Source organism: Podarcis vaucheri (genome assembly GCF_965113315.1).
Source record: "Podarcis vaucheri genome assembly, chromosome: 12".
Lineage (NCBI taxonomy): Eukaryota > Metazoa > Chordata > Lepidosauria > Squamata > Lacertidae > Podarcis > Podarcis vaucheri.
Genome location: NC_138750.1, coordinates 35,785,557 through 35,802,337, shown reverse-complemented (window position 1 = coordinate 35,802,337; position 16,781 = coordinate 35,785,557). Strand labels below are relative to the sequence as shown.

Genomic DNA, 16,781 nt, shown 5'->3' with positions numbered 1-16,781 from the left:
ATAGTCTAACATAGGTTGCAGAGCAGGCATTGTACAGTTGAGTAAAAACTCATGCTGCCCTGGGCACCTCTGGGAAGAAGGGCAGGATATCAATTGAATTAATACTAACAACAAAAATGACACAATCCAGAAACACTTCGGTACAGGAACCAAGAGACTGCTGTTTGTGGCAAGGAGGTGAATGGGTGAGAAAGAAGCAAAGAGAAGTTTGGAAAATTTTGGACAGTTGCTCCTGAAACGTGACGTCCAAGTTAGGTGTGTGTGGCACTGCTTTGCAGGGGTTCCAGTCCTACTTGGATGGTAGTTTCCAGAGGGTGATGCTTGGGGAGTGTACTTTGGCCCCGTGGAGCCTAAATGTGGGGTTCCTCAGGGTTCGATTGTATCCCCCATGCCGTTTAATGAAACCACAGAGTGGGGTCATCTGGGGTTTTGGAGTACGTTGCCGGAAATATGCTGATGACACACAGCTCTGTTCATTTACATCTGGACCTCTGAGGTGACAATGGCCTTGACTCAGTCAAGAAATTCCAGGTGAGTGCTATCCCTGGACAGACTTGGAGGGGGTTTTGCCAGTCCTCAGGCCTTGAATTCTCCAGATACTTTGGGCTACAACTCCCATTAACTCCATTCACTCTGCCCACGGCAGAGGATGATGGAAACCTCAGTCCAAAACAAATGGGGTGATAACTACCTGTGGACTGTGCCTCCAACGTTAGCCAAGGCTTAGTATGGGGGCCTTGTGAGAAACCTACTTCTGTCCCGAATAACCAAACCTAGTTCCTGTCCCCATTTCAAGGGGAAGAATCTCTTCCCAAAAAGTCTTTGAATGCTCCCAGTCAGGTAAGTGTGATTATTATGTTTCTGCCAATATAAAGTATACATGATAAAACTTCAGTTCTTCCTAAAATCCTTTACTTCCTTTTAGCCCAGTAATATCACCCTTGCTTTCGCTAGTACCTGCCACTCATTCCCACCCTCCCAGTCCTATACTGCACGATAAGAGTCAAGTCACTGCCCTGAACAGTAATCAGCTAATGGAAGATAACCTGAAATGGAAATATTGTAAAAAAAAAAAAAAATACAAGATAGGGTCCACATTACTGTGCATTTTCTAACCCTATACTGGCAACTACTGATAAAGAGAGGCTACTTCTGTGGCTGAACTGAACTTCAAAGAGACAGTTATCACAGTCTGCAATCGCTTAACAATGGGCAGAGAAGGAAAAAAATTAGAAAATCTAAGAAATGACTTGGCTCAACACACTGGCTTAGGTTTCAAGTCTAGATAGGATACAGAGCTCAAAAACTGTTTTGTTCCATTATGTTGGGTTACAATTGACCCGGCTTTAAATGCATAGTCTTCTGACTATTCAGCACAAAGTAATGTACTAACTGAGCAGTTTTTAATAACTGTGGATGTTATGCCTAGTCATGTATCATAGGAGTAATTAATTATATTACCACCTGATCCCTTATATCCTTTGCTCAATCACTAAAGACTTCTTGGGAGTCACTGTTAGTGGCTCCTCATGGCTTGGATAAATCATGTGTTCAGTATTCTGAGTCCATTTGTGCAGGGTCTCCCACACACCACTTAGACACAACTGTAATCGAGCAGCATACAAACTGTCAAAATAATAATGAATTAAAAAATGAGAACCTGAAAGTCCCAAATCAAAATAAACATCTGCTGTAGAATGGTGCATGCCATCAGCACTGGGTTAGCTGAACGCAGGCAGCGGGCAATCTCTCAAAGGGGTTGGCTGCCTGGAGGTTTCATTGAGAGAGCAGCCTGTTTGGTCTCAGAAGTCATGATGAGCTTTATAGGTCATACATATAACTAGAATATAATGGTGCCCAGAGCTATGGTACAGATAACATGGGCAATATTTACCACAGCTTACTCTTCACAACAGAACAACTAAACAGGGAAATGCACCCAGGCACTGCCTCTTGGTATGGGAAGTAACCGCCATGACCGGTAGCCACTGACAGCTGTAATCCTCCCAAAAATGTGTACAATGATCATTTAAAGCCATCCAAGTTGGCAGCTGTCCGTCACCAAAGATGGTGGCAGCGAGGTCCACAATTTAACTTTGCACCGTGTCCTGAATCTCCCACTATCTCTGTCATGAATACCACTAACCATTCAGCTTCACTGGGTGACCCCAGGTTCCAGCTTTATAAAAGACAGAGGGGGAATTCTCACTCTCCACCCCATGTTCTATTATATACGTATACCTCTTTCCCCCACCACTTTTTATTCGCCTTTTTTTAAACAAACAAATAATCATTAAACATTTTTTGCCTTTCCTCACAGGAACCCCGTGATAATTTTGGCTGTCCTTTCCCTGCACCTTTTCCAGCTGTACAATATCCTTTTTAAGGTGTGGCGACCAAAACTGCCACACAGGATTCCAAGTGTGGTTTGGATATACTCGAATGCTTAGTCATCAGGGAATGGACTTTCTTGCATTTCCCAAAAACCAAGCATCCGGGTTTGCATACTTAAAGCCTGGACACTCTTTTCTTTTCTTTCTTTTAAAGAACACAGCAGTGAGGAACTGGGACTCAGCACTGAAGTGTGAACATTCACAATGAGTTCACCAGAGACGTGTGAAATATGGAATAGTCAACTGCAGAAGGCTTATAGGCAAGGGCTGAGGCTCAGTGGCATGGCATGCAGAAGGCCCAAAGTTCAACCCTGGGCATCCCTATATGTGTTGTTGTTGTTGTTTAGTTGTTTAGTCGTGTCCGACTTCGTGACCCCATGGACCAGAGCACGCCAGGCACTCCTGTCTTCCACCGCCTCCCGCAGTTTGGTCAAACTCATGCTGGTAGCTTCGAGAACACTGTCCAAGCAGCTCATCCTCTGTCGTCCCCTTCTCCTTGTGCCCTCAATCTTTCCCAACACCAGGGTCTTTTCCAGGGAGTCTTCTTTTCTCATGAGGTGGCCAAAGTATTGGAGCCTCAGCTTCACGATCTGTCCTTCCAGTGAGCACTCAGGGCTGATTTCCTTCAGAATGGAGAGGTTTGATCTTCTCAAGAGTCTCCTCCAGCACCATAATTCAAAAGCATCAATTCTTCGGTGATCAGCCTTCTTTATGGTCCAGTTTTCACTTCCATACATCACTATCGGGAAAACCATAGCTTTAACTATACAGACCTTTGTTGGCAAGATGATGTCTCTGCTTTTTAAGATGCTATCTAGGTTTGTCATTGCTTTTCTCCCAAGAAGCAGGCGTCTTTTAATTTCGTGACTGCTGTCTCCATATGTGGGGCTGGGAGAAAACGCTGCCTGGAGAAGCTGCTGCCAGTTAGTGCAGGCAATACAAGATGGCTCAATGGCCTGATTCAGTAGAAGGCAGCTTCCTATGTTCCTAAGCCATCCTATTTAAAGTCTCAGCATATGCTGATTTTGTGGTCTACGAACCAGCACTTCAGACCTCTTGGTTGTCATCCTCCAAACTAAGCAACAAAGACGCATGTCCATGCAGGCAAATGGCAGAGCTGGGAGTGAACCAGCATCTTGGATCCTTTTAGCTACCAACAGCAGAAGTGGATAATCTAGCCATCAGTCGTAGAGAACATTTGGCTGCAAAGAGCATCCGGATATTATATCCTGCCTCTTTATATAGACAGTACATGTTGAGAGCAAAAACATGCCAAGTTGGGAAAGGAAAGGGGGAGAAGAAGGTGAGAGAGAGAGAGAGGGACCGCTTAGAGCTCTGCTCAGAGTATTCAGCACAGACTGAAGCAGAGCCCAACGCTGAAAGAGCTGAATGCTGGGGTCAACGCCTGTGGTTTCAGGAACGGGAGCAGTCAGCTTTGATACTCTCACATTTGGAATACAGAAGGCAAAATGCTCAATGCCTGCTTTTTCTGGGCTTTCTGAACTGTGACTCTACACAGGGCCCCTTTAGCTGCTTCTCAGCAGGACAGGGGGGAAAAGCATTTGCTATTTGCCTTTTCATTCCATGCAGAAGAGGCCTGGCTTCTCCCAGAGCCATTACATTTCCATTATCTATCATAATAACAGAAGTTCACCTTTTAGATAGATTTATATGCAGGATTTCAAATATGCTACTTTAAACATATGCTGATTTGAGCCATACTGGAGAGAAAGATTTTTTTATTTTATGTATAACTTTTTTATTATTTTTAAGAGAGAGCTTTCCCCTCTCTACCCTTTCCAATTGTCAACAAAGTTTATTATGCCAGCCAGCAGCTTCTCTTTTAACATAGTGGCTTGGTCTCCTCCTGTCAGAAGGCATGGATAGATTTGGGGCATGCCTTCGGAATCTTATATTATTAACATAACATTCAAAAGTCTGCTGATCAGGGAGACGTCAAAAGTAAGAATATTCTTTTATGAGCCACTTTTAAGCAACCCCTTTCATGGCCCCCACCCAAATGCCTGCGAAAGAGAGCTCTTCGCATTACCATTTCAACATTCAAATCCATCACAGACTGACATAAGAGAGTCTGGAAATGGAAGACATTCCTAGTGCAGATTGGCTGCAATGCTTGAGTCAGCTGTATGTAACCGGCTAGCAAGGGTCTAGCAGTCGGTCACCAGCAGCATATGACACCCGGACTCCGGCAAACACACCAGCTCCAGCACTTAAGATTCTGGTGACATGACCTATAAAGCAGAACACCAGGCAGCATCTCTCTGTGCATTCACAGTAGTCCCTTCGCAGACCTAGTCCTTCACATATTCATCTCAAGCTTTTAAAAAGATGCCCATGAGCCTTTTCCTGCAAGATCATCATGTGGCAAGGAGTTCCACGAGCTATATTATGCATCATGTGCGGGCGCATGCTTCCTTTCACATGGCTTAAACCAGGTGCCAATCCATTTTATAAACTCCCAAGTTATTCTTTTTTCTTTTCTTTTCCAAATCTGGAGAAAATTGCAAAAGCCTCTATCAGATTTCAGGCACAGCACGTATAGGAGGATACAGTCATCTATGGGTATGTGTGCAAGGAAATCTGAGCCTTAGGAGAAGGAAAGCATTGGGTGTGGGGGCTCTGCACGCTAGACCTCATGTCATTTAATCTGGTCCTGCTAGTGGAGGGGCAGGAAAACAGCTTTGGAGCAGAGAAGATGCTTTGCAATGCATCAGTCCCTGGCACGCCTCTGCCTACAACCCTGGAGAGCCTCTGCCAGGCAGCACTATAGCCTAAGGGTAGCCAATGCGGTGCCCTCCATAAGTTTGTTGGACTACAACTCCCATCATCCCTGACCACAGGCCATGCTGGTTGGGGCTGATGGGAGCAGAAGTCCAATAACACCCAGAGGCACCGGTTTTCCCTGTGCTAGTCCTAAATAATCACCTCTTTGCTCAAAATGTTGCTTCCTCCAGATCACTGACCAGTCTACCTCCATGGCAATTCCACTACTGAACAAAGTCCATGTCACAGTTCCTGACCCAACTAGATACAGATTAAACTATTCAAGGGCCCAATCCACTTGCAATCTCCAGGCACCAAAGGGTACAGAACAAGGGTGGGGGACCTTTTCTGGCCAGAGGGCTGGATCTTTATCTCCCCCCCCCACCTGCCCCCCCCCAGCAGGCCAAAGCAGACAGGTAGGTGGGGCTGCCGGGCTGCCAATCACCTGACATGCTTTCCTCTGAAGCTCTAAGTCAAGTGAACCATTGTAAGCATTGTAAGCATTATCATGCAGGGATGAGTACCAAGGGCTTGGAAATCATCCAACTCCTGGTGCTTCAAATGTCCACACTTTTGAGGGGGTGACTGTTTTAAAGCCCTTCGTTTGCAAGCATAGGGGATGTACACAAAGGTCTTCCAACTACATGCACTGGAAGAAGAAACAAGTGAGAGGTTGAAGTTGTGCTGCTATCCCTCTGTCAGCTGCTGGGTGGTGGCAGCAACGCCTTACTGGGCAACTGGGAGCTTTGGGCATGATGTCATGCATGAGGTCGGGTGTAGGATGGTTGAGAGTGGCTTCCTAAAAAATGCCCTGGCAGCCAAGCCTGGCCCCTAGACTAGAGCTTCGCCACCCCTGGTACATTAACGTCCCAAGAAAAAACATTACTTACCAGCTATTGCTCCAGCTAGAAGCAGCGACCAAGGGCTCACCCGCCCATCTTCACCTGCAAAAGCAGATTTCATGTGAGCGTAACAGGGGAAGTAAATGGCAGAGAAGGGGATGTCGCGGAGAAAGCATGCCTTGGCTCCCTAGGACAGGAAACAGAACAAACAAAGAAAAGCTGCATTACGGACAGGACCACAGCAAGGTAGAGGAAGCGCAGAATTAAGTTGCAGACCACAGAAACCAACCAGCTTCTTAGGCACGCTTGTTAAGGATAGACTGTTTCGCAGGAACAGTCAGTGCAGCGCAGCCACCCTCAAGACACCAGCATTGCTGTTGCTTACCACAAGGTGGGGAGGCAGGGGGGCAGTGGTGTCTGCACAAGTGCACTGGTGGGAGTGCAGGAGGGGCTCTGCTGGGATGCATGGGCAACCCCAAGCTCACGACTGCTGTACTCACTACCAGTGTCGGGACAATGGCTTTGTGACGCTGAACCACTGCATCAGCTACTCCTGGTTTTCTGCTGGCAAAGTAAAAATGCCACCCACTTGTGGAAAGGTATCATAGAATTGCAGAGTTGGAAGGGACCATGGGGGTCATCCAACCCCCTACAATGAAGGAATCTTTTGCCCAACATAGGACTCAAACCCCCAACTTTGAGATTAAGAGTCTCACGCTCTACTGACTGAGCTATCCCAGGTGTTGTGCGAAGTCTCAAGAAAAGTTCTCACAATGTCGATTTAAGGATGTGGCCGACACAAATGCCTACTGGTACCAGGCAGGTGCCTTCGCTGTATTTTTTTTGGCACCTGCTTAAAACATTTTTGTTTAGGCAAGTCTATCCAGACATGCAGATGTTGATGTTTTAGTTTACTGTTGGTTTTAATTGTGGGTTTTTGTTTTGTTTTTTACATGTTTTAAATGTTATGCTTTTACTGGTAATTTTAATATCGTATTGCTTGAAAACCGCTTAGAGGTTTTGTTACAATAAGTGGTATATAAGTTTTGCTAAATAAGAAGTAATAGAAATGTGCAAGAAGCGGAAATGGGCAGCACAGCTGCTGAGGCTCCCTGGCACTCCAAATTGTGTAGACAGACTCAATCTGCATAGCAGGCCCTTCACATTTTGCAATAATTCTATTTGTTGTAATGTGTTGTTTTTTGTTTCTGTTTGTTTGTTTGTTTACTGGATTGTCTTTTAAGGTTGTCAGCTGCCTTGCGATTGGTATGGCAAGTGGCACAGAATAGTTTGTGAACGAACAAGCCAGCAAAGCAGTCTTGCACAACAGCAAGGGGAAACACTGCTTCCACTGGCACAGCCCAACATGGAGAGAGTTGTGGCATTGTGAAATGGTGCACGACTGCCTTGAGAACTGCACGAGGGGAAATGCTGACTGCCTGCAACAAACTTTAAAAGTCAGTTGCCATATTGATTACACTTCGCTTTATAGGAGTGTAGTTTGTTTGGACATAAATATATAACCTGTTCTTCCTCAGGTGAGAGGAGCTATGAGCAGTTCTTCCATGAGTTCCTGAACAGGTCAGCCTAAAGATGCTCAGTGGTACAGCATCTGCTTGGCATGGGGAAAGTCTCTGATTTAATCCCTGGCATCTTCAAGGAGGGCTGGGAGAGATCTCAGTCTGAAATCGAGCCACTGACAGTCAGCAGAGTGGCTGTGGGACCTTTGGGATCATCACCGGCAGGCAGAACAAGCCTTGCTCCCCACACCTTCAAAAACGTGAGATCTGTGGTGGCTTTGAATTAGTTTTATACCTTGAACTATAAATGCAGCTCAGCCACAGATAGTCAACCTTTTGACCTTTACCTATACTTTCCCCTAAGGAAAGGGTAACAGAAAAGACAACTGAAAAGCAGGCACACTTGGGATACACAGAATGCAAAGAAACCAAGCTGCACCCACACTTTTCTCTGGATGACCTATGGGGGTCACAGGGTGAGATTCTAACATGGCAGCCCTGGAATTCGCAGATATTGCAACATAAGCAACGAGAAACAACGCCTGCCCTGATAGAACATGTGTGTACCAAAGTGCAGACACAGCCTACTAGCGCTTGTTAACTTTGCCTCTACGTAGCGCTCGTTCATTCATGTTGGCAGCGCTCATCCATTAATGCAAAGCAAAAGTGGAAACAAAATGTTGCACCATGGACTGCTCCTGTTCAGGATTCCAGCTGGCCATGTCCTTTTCCAGGATATCTGATTCCTTTCCACACATCCCTCCAACAAAATTCTGTGCGCACTGAGCACAGTCAGTTTTCAATGTGCTGCTGGGGGGGGGGTGTCCCCCCTCCACTTAGGGTTTTTTACCTAAAGATTGTTCATACGTCCCTAAGTCTGCTTATACCCTCCTCTTGTGCAGGGGTGGTGCCCTTGTTACTACATTAAGGATCCACACTCGGATAATGAGTTTAGTATTAGTATACAGAATATCAAAGAACTACAGTACCTGTGAAACTGACTCCTATTCATCTTCCCTACCTACCCCTTTATTCTCTTAGCAAACATCTACGGTTGCACTCCTGCAATCATTTGCCACAAGGGCGTAAAGCATGCCTAAGGGGCTCATAAATGCAGCGAGTCGCATTCCTAGAGACAAACACTCTTCCGGGTTCTACCGACTTGGCAGGCAACCTTGTGATTTGTTGCACTCTCTGGCAGGCAATGCAGGAGATGAACAAGTATTCTTTCATCTCAAAAAATTTCCCCAAAGGGTTGGGGAAAATATGCATTATGCCTTTTGTCACAGGAGAGTTCATTAGTCTTACTTCATTTTCCATGCTGTCACCCAGATGCCTTTTGTTTCAATTGCACTTCAAGATACTGATTAGGATCTTTCAGAGTCCTTCATGTCCTTCTCTCTCTGTCCCATCACAACCTTAAGGTTGACCTATGAGCTCCCTCTCAACACCACCCAGGTTTAACATCAAAGGAACACAGAAAGCTATTCCTGGTACACACTTTCCATGCAGGTTCAGCAGGGTCCTAGCCCAGGGCTGTGAACCCATGGTCCTCCAGATGTGGTTGGACTCCAACTCCCATCAGCCTCAGCTAGTTCAGAGTGTGGTCAGGGATGCTGGGAGTTGTAGCCCAATAACATCTGGAGGGCTGCAGATGTTCCCCAGCCCGAGCCTGTAGAGCATCCCTTTATGCTTGGGCAGGATTTTGGTTGAGATTTAATAGATTTCTGCATATAAAAATTGGTGCATATTGTTCTGCTTTCCAATGGCAGAACAGAACTTCAGATAAAGAAATGGCAAATATACGCTTCAGTTTCTTCAAAATCATTAATGGAATTTAAGCGGCACTCTCTTCTCACTTTTACAGTAATCTCTTTCCAGAGATGGAAATAGCATACTTCTATATATATATAAAAGACCCTCTGGTAATATGCTTTCAGCTTTCAAGGCAGAAAATATCTGTCAAGCTTTGTTCAGCTATGTGTAAACAAAGCTGGATCAAAACTCGGATTCACTTTATTAACCACCACCTTTGGCTCCTTTCCAATATCTCAACAGTCTAAAGTTTCCCCTCGCCAACTCGGTTTTAAAGTCTGGGAAAAGCATGTTTACAGGCAGGCCTCATTTAACTGCAAGTTAATCACCTGCAACCAGCTAATGCCAATTAGGAAGGCTTTAAGGGAGAATGGCCAATGCATCCTGAAAATGCTAAGGAAACAGTTTGCTGTGAAGCAAGTTCTCGTATAGTTTTCAGTGAAACTTGCTTCCTACTTTTAAGCGTGTTCCAGATCGCCGGTCTCACTGTACCTTAGTGATGTGTATGCTTTCATATTAGTCCTCAGGTAAATTATGACGATTGTCTGCCTGAGTTTATCCTGCCAACCAAGACACAGCCCTGCTGGGCATGACATTTTTTGGGTGTTTATTTATTAAGGCATTCCCCCAACCCCTTTACCAGCCAGCTAATTTGACTCCCCACTGCCACATCGTTTCTCTTGGGCCTCTCGGGCCTTTAATACTGGATCGTATCTTAAGAGAACAAACCAATAGAGAAAAAGAGCTATGGGTTGTCGGGAGGTTTGGATAATCAACTCAGAGAAGTCAGAGCTGGGGCAGGTTCTTTAGAATGCTAATTCTCGCTTATTCCAGCCTTACCTGAGGTAAAAAAAAAAAGTAGGGGGGATCTAAATAAACTATTTCTACTACAAGGGGAGGGTAATTATACTCACAAAGGCACCTCTGTGTCAGGGTTGGGCATAAGGAGCCAGAAGGTCTGGGAGACGCAGGCTTAACCTAGTCTCCTGCAGTGAATGCACATTGTCTCGTGTAGGGGGAAAAATGCCAGACTGGGGGGACCTTGCAGAATTCAAGACAACAGTACTGCACCTTGTCTGAGAGGGTTATTTAATGCTTCTGGCACCTGTACTTACCGCCATCCTCTCTTTCCCTAACTTACAGGTTTAGAATTTATTTGGCATGTATAATTGTTATTTTGATCCTATAGCAACAAACAATAGGCAGCATGTCATTTCTTGATCCGTTAGCATTCCTCTTGGGTTTCACGGGCAACTTAACCCTTCCGATTCGGAAGTGCAGCAAGCGTCGCCAAACACGCCCCCCCCTCAAAAAAAAAAGAAACATTCCCTGGAAGCCCCCACCTGCTCTGCCTTCCAAAGCCCCAGGGAAAAGTTGGAGAGACTTCGGCTGACATCTCAGCATGGAAAGGTGAGTTATGTCCAAAGGACTTGAGCAAATATTGCTCCCGTAAACCAAAACAAAAGTGCTAACGACACTGAATACACAGATATGTGTAACTGAACTAGTTTTACTGAACGATACAAGTATTTTGAAATGATCTTCCCAGCTCATGTCAGGTTTGCTGCCTCAATTCCAAGGAGATGGCACATCCAATCTCTAAAAAGTGGTCAGATAGCGGCTCCCACCTGCTTCCACTGAGAATCCCCCAGAGATGCTTGTTTTAGACAGGGAAAGCTCCAGCAGAGAACAGTTGAATTTTAATGTACACAGAAGTTCAATCCTACTCATTTGGGCCTGAATGGAGACAATGGTTTCCTGTCCCATTACAGATGCTAATTTGCCCAGCATTGCTGAGATATGCTGTGTTGTCATCAAAAGTGGGGAGGGTGGGGAGGGGCACTTATGTAGCCTACTGGGAAGGAAAGGGGCAAGAAAGTGGGGAAGGTCAAGTGTAGTTCAGACACATTGGCAGGAGCACCAAAGGGGCAGACATGCCGTGTTGACCTCCCCACTGCCTGCCTCATCCCTCCCGTTCCAGTAAACTGCAATAACACCAGAGTTAGGAAGCCAACTAAGCTCTGCTGTTCCCTCTCCCTTCCAGAAGCTCCTGGCGATCTCCTCTCATACCTATTTTCCGTACATTCAAGCTCTAACTGAATTGCCACTTAATTCCAGCTTCTCCATTTTTTCATTTACTCCCATGTGATTAGATACCTTGCAACTCAGGATTACACTTCATGCATCTGATAGAGTGGGCTCTAGTCTATCAAAACACACAATTTATTAGACTTTAAGACCAATTTATTCGTCCATCTCAGCACCTAATTTATTAGTCTCCTTTACGCGGCAACAGACTAACACGGCTACCCCACCGGAGCTTGCTTTAAAGTTGCTGAGAAAAAATTAAAATGAATTAAAATAACTTGGAGGAAAGTACAAAGGACTAAAGCTATTCAGAAAGCTGGATAAAAAGGCATTAAAACAGGAAAAGCGACCCCATCTAATAGCTATTCCTCTAACAGGAACACCTATCATAAATAACATGATAAATTAAAAGGTTAACTTTCATGCTAACAAACATGTTCTTGTTAAATTACTAAACAAAAAATCCTAAGAATGTTGGGAAGTGTTTAATGTATTGATTTTTAAAACAAATAATAACACTAACAATAGGGAGTTATATTTTACTTCTTCATACATGCCATTCTGTTCCATGGTATATAATTCAAATCACAACAAATGTAATTCAAATGGCATTTTTTTTAAAGGTTGGTGGTTAAAAGTGGGCAGAGGAGGTAATATACAGTATTATAACAAATAAACTTTGTCCATGAGAAGAGCTAAGTATTACAAACATTGTGATACACATCCTAACTAAGAATTATAATCTGGAAGTGACTCAGAAAAGAAATAATAATAATATTTATTATTATTATTATTATTATTATTATTATTATTATTATTATTATTATTTACCCACACTTCACCCCAAGGTCCCAGGTGGGGTTAGAACAATTAAAAGGCAAAGTTGCAAACAGTTAAATGTAATCTACTTTCCTGTAAATCTATTTTGGCACAAATATGGAAAGCTGATGAAGGTGCACAATTACACAGAGAAATATACAGCTTTTAGCTGCTCTAGTTTCATTTCTATTTTGAATTTTTAAAATATTGCTTTTAACTCTAAACCTTTAACAAATAATTTGAATGCATAATTTAGTATATGTAAGCCGCTTAAGAGTTTTTTTTTCATAGTTAAGCATTAGTTTATAATTAAAGCTACAATTTTACCTTTTTTAAAAAAAGTCACAGCCTTGAGAATGTGGAGTATTTAACACATTCCCCTCCCTTCTTATTCTGATATTATTTATTTTCTTACATTTATTTCTTACATTTCCACGTTTCTCCTGTCATGGAACCCACAGCAGGTGTGCTGGCCTGGAGACAGTATTGATGGCTTAACAGAGAGGATTGGGGGCCCAAATTAGATTCCCACTCCCCAGTCCTGAGGTCCCCCCCCCTTTGTACCCGACCTTCGGTCTCTTCCTGCCCAAGCAATGCCATAATGCAAATTCAAGGGAACTATTCCATAGAAAAGACTGCAATAAGACAGCTAAAATGCTAACAAGTCAATGGGGAGGCAAACACCCCACATTAATTCCCATTTATTACCATGAATACGCAGCACCGGGGTGCAAAGATCTGCCCAGCGCCCCCAAATTACCATATTTTCCTGTGTATTAGACGACATCATCCTATACACGGATAGTGGCAGGGGGGGGGGAAGCTGTGTGCCAGCCAGCCATATGGTTGGTGGGCGCACAACTCTCTCCCATGCCGTTTTGGCAGGAGAGCAATCTCTGCAGCCGTGAGGGAGGGAAGCTGCGCGCCCGCCTGCCCGCTATTTGGTGCCCCCCAGAATTCGGCGCCCTGCACCCCTTGCACCCCCAGGTAAAGACGGCTCTGGTAGGGCTCTCCAGACTGAAAACACACAAAATAGACAGCTCACGCATGCAAATTCCCTCGCTATCGTGATAACAAGCAATTCCGACTGGCGTGACTGAATAATGAAGCAACATGTACATGGAATCCCTTCATATTTCCTTCCTTCCTTCTTCTTTTAAAGACTTCCAAATGTCTAGTATGCACATATACAACAAAGCTGGTATGTAACTAATGTTAACTCTGCTCAGATGTGTTTACATGGCAAGCCAAAGGGGAATTTATTAGCAGTAGCTATAGCTACTGTATTTTTCGCCCTATAGGACACACTTTTCCCCCTCCAAAAATGAAGGGGAAATGTGTGTGCGTCCTATGGGGTGAATGCAGGCTTTTGCTGAAGCCTGGAGAGTGAGAGGCGTCGGTGCGCACTGATCCCTCTCGCTCTCCAGGCTTCAGGAGAGCTCCAGCGCCAGCCCCACAAGGTCGGGGGACAGCGGGGAGGTGGAACGCCGCCATCCCGCTGTCTCCCGATGTGGTTTGCAGGCTGACGGCGGGGAGACACGTGCTTCTCCCCACCGCCAGCCCTGCAAGCCCCGGGGACAGCTGGGAGGCACAGCGCGTCTTCCCGCTGTCCCCAGACCTGGTCTGAAGGCGGGCGGCGGGGAGAAGAGCGCTTCTCCCCGCTGCCGGCCCCACAAGCGCCTGGGGGGAAATATTTTTTTTTTTCTTTATTTCCCCTCAAAAAACTTGGTGCGTCCTATGGGCCGGTGCGTCCTATGGGGTGAAAAATACGGTACTTTTTTGAATGGGTGGGTGTTTTCTTGACTTACCGCTAATGGGAGGGAAAGCATCCACTAGCGGCACTAGCTCTTGTATTGGCAGAGCGGTTTCACCATCACCACGCAGGGAAGCAAATAGCTCGGTATGGAGAGCATGAGACTCTTAATTTCATCATTGTGAGTTCGAGCCCCATGTTGGGCTAAAGATTCCTGCATCGCAGGGGGTTGGACGAGATGACCCTTAGGTCCTTCCAACTCTACCATTCTATGATTCTATTACATGGCCCACCATCTAAACAAGACCTCCAACCTTATTCCCCCTAACAATAGGTAGAATTTTAATGTCACACTAGGGCTAAGAAAAGCATGCAACTACAAAAGTATCTTTTTGGGGGGTAGGGTGTTATGGACAACATTTAACTAGAATGCAGCTATTAGGATGAGTTGTAAGGTATCAAACAATATTTAGGAACAATTCCAGGATCAAGCAAGAAGTAACACACAAATGCATGCAACAGTAGTTCATGTTTTTCATGAACTGTTTTTTGGGGGGGCTGGCGGGGGGCAACTGGGAGCAGTAAAATAGTTGGAGGGAAGGGGCCCTCAACTCACTCCCATTCTGCTGCTCTCACAGTCTAGCTCCCCTCCCCAACAGTATTGTACATGTGTGCTTCTAAGGTCAACACACAGACCTTGGGAGTCCAGAAGATAAAGTTTCCTAATTTCCCCTAATTGCACAGCAACCTGGCTCAGTCAGATTGGCCAGAACTTCCAAGGCATCACAGCAGCTAGGCCAATGGCAGCTACAGAAATGGTGACCTCATCAGCCAGGGCTCCCTGGCAAAGAGGTAACAAAGGACTACTGTGACACCAGAGCAGATCAACATGGTGTTGCTCAGAGACTAGGCGATTGCTTCTAAATAACAGTGTTTAGAATTGAGACGTATATTGGCTTAAGTCCAAGGAACAGGAGAATGCAGAAGCACATGAGGACATTGCTTGATGACGTTCAAGGTCTAGTTGCTGTGCTGATGGGCCCTGAGGTACTCTAGAATTAAGACCTTTAAGCCACGTGAGCCTGACAGAAATTTCAAATAAACTTTAGCAGCTTTTGCTACAGGGACTGAGGTTTCTTTCACTGTATTTTTGGGCACCGGCGTTTCTTTGTTTTTGGATACTTTTAAAAAATATGCCACTTTCTAACTATTGAAAAGAGCGAGTTTCAAACAACAGTTTAAATAGCATATTCTCTTCCACTGACAACCAAGATGTATTTACCTTGTAGAGGCCAAAAAATCCCAGGTCCCGCAGTACAGTAAGGGCACTAACGCGTGGACCCGTCGTGATCTCCCCAGCCACTTGCAAGCGGATCTTGACAATTTCCAGTGGGTTTGTGAAAATCACTTGAGATGCTCCAGCCTAGAGTGGGGAAAGGAAAACACATGAGTGGCCCTGTGAACATGTCCTCGCTGTGAAGTACAGAAAGGAAGAACTCTCCAAATGCTGCTGGCACAGGGTCTCCATGTACTTCAATGGTGCCTTCACAAGGATAGGGGTGAATTGAGGTGATACAGCAACATTGCTTTCCGAACTGCAGTGCAAAATGAACTGGTTAATTATGCATTTTAATTGCAATTGATTTATGGATTGAAAGCTGCTGGTCTGTTAAACACAATGAGCTAAACAACCCTTAGATAAACATACGCCACTGTAACGTGACCTCCGTACAGCTTTGCTTAAAAAGAAGTCAGTAACATCTATTTCCATGATTCTGGAAGGCCAGGAGTAGAGTAAAACTAGCCGTAGACATTTCAAGGCTGAATTATTAACTAAATAGAAGAAATGAAATCTGCCTGGCAGCATCTATCACAGTCTACTAAAGAAGGAAATTTGGCAGAATCTTTCTCTCTCTCCCTGTTTTGGCTCCCGTACAGAAAGTGCTGTGGAACATATGTATTTACAACAACTAATTTCCTCCGCTTTAAAAAAGTTACTGAACTGAAAGTTTGTATATCCTCAAATGGCATCTTACTCAGTTGCTGCTAATCTGATGTGAACATCCTTTCTCTATGCAAAAGGCAGTCCTACTTTATTCAATTCGCTCCAGAGAGCACTAGAACTCAAGCAGGAAACCAAGAGTTTCTTTAACAACTCGGTAGCTTACTTTCATTTGTTTTTTTAGAAACCTTGGGTAAGGATGATGTGGCCATTTGCTTAACGTAGTTAGTCATGAGGAACTGCCAACAGCCCGTTAAAACAACAATACTTAAGCAGACAAAGTGCATCACTAATAAAGCTAATCCTACATATGACAACTAGGAAAAGCTTGGAAGATTTGGGATGTAAACCAGTCGTCCTGGAAGAAAAAGAAAACAACCCTCTTCTCCCTCAAACCCAGCCATCTCTGAGAAAGTAAGGCATTGGGTTAGTTCATCCCCTGAACTGGAATGCTGTGATTTCCAGGGCTGGACACCTGGGGAAAGCAAGTCTCTGAGGTTGGTATACAAAAGGGGAAAGGATGAGTGCCCTGGGTTGCTGCAGAGCTTGTGTGGCTCCTGGACCCAGTGGATCAGTATTGTTTTGGTTTTGTTTTCCTTGCAAATGCATCCCTGCAAATCCTCAAGCTCTGTCGCGGTGAGCCTGGATATAAGGCACGAAACCATTTTTCAAAATGTCCCCAAGAGTAATTGAGAGGAAGCAGAAGATGATGGATTGTTTACCTGCCTGTGCCCACTCTTGGCCAGAGGCCACGGAGGGAAGAAA

General features: G+C 44.8%; 1 protein-coding gene across 3 annotated transcripts in view; it reads right to left on the bottom strand.

The window, feature by feature from the left end:
* Window positions 1–16,781, bottom strand: part of SLC25A13 (solute carrier family 25 member 13) — a 111,505-nt gene that overhangs the window by 6,051 nt on the left and 88,673 nt on the right. For all 3 annotated transcript variants that reach the window (XM_082193931.1, XM_082193930.1, XM_082193932.1), the window contains 2 exons: window positions 15,297–15,437; window positions 6,068–6,206 (listed from right to left, as the gene is read on the bottom strand). In XM_082193931.1, coding sequence (XP_082050057.1) covers window positions 6,068–6,206; window positions 15,297–15,437 — 280 coding nt within the window. The remainder of the gene's footprint in view (window positions 1–6,067; window positions 6,207–15,296; window positions 15,438–16,781) is intronic.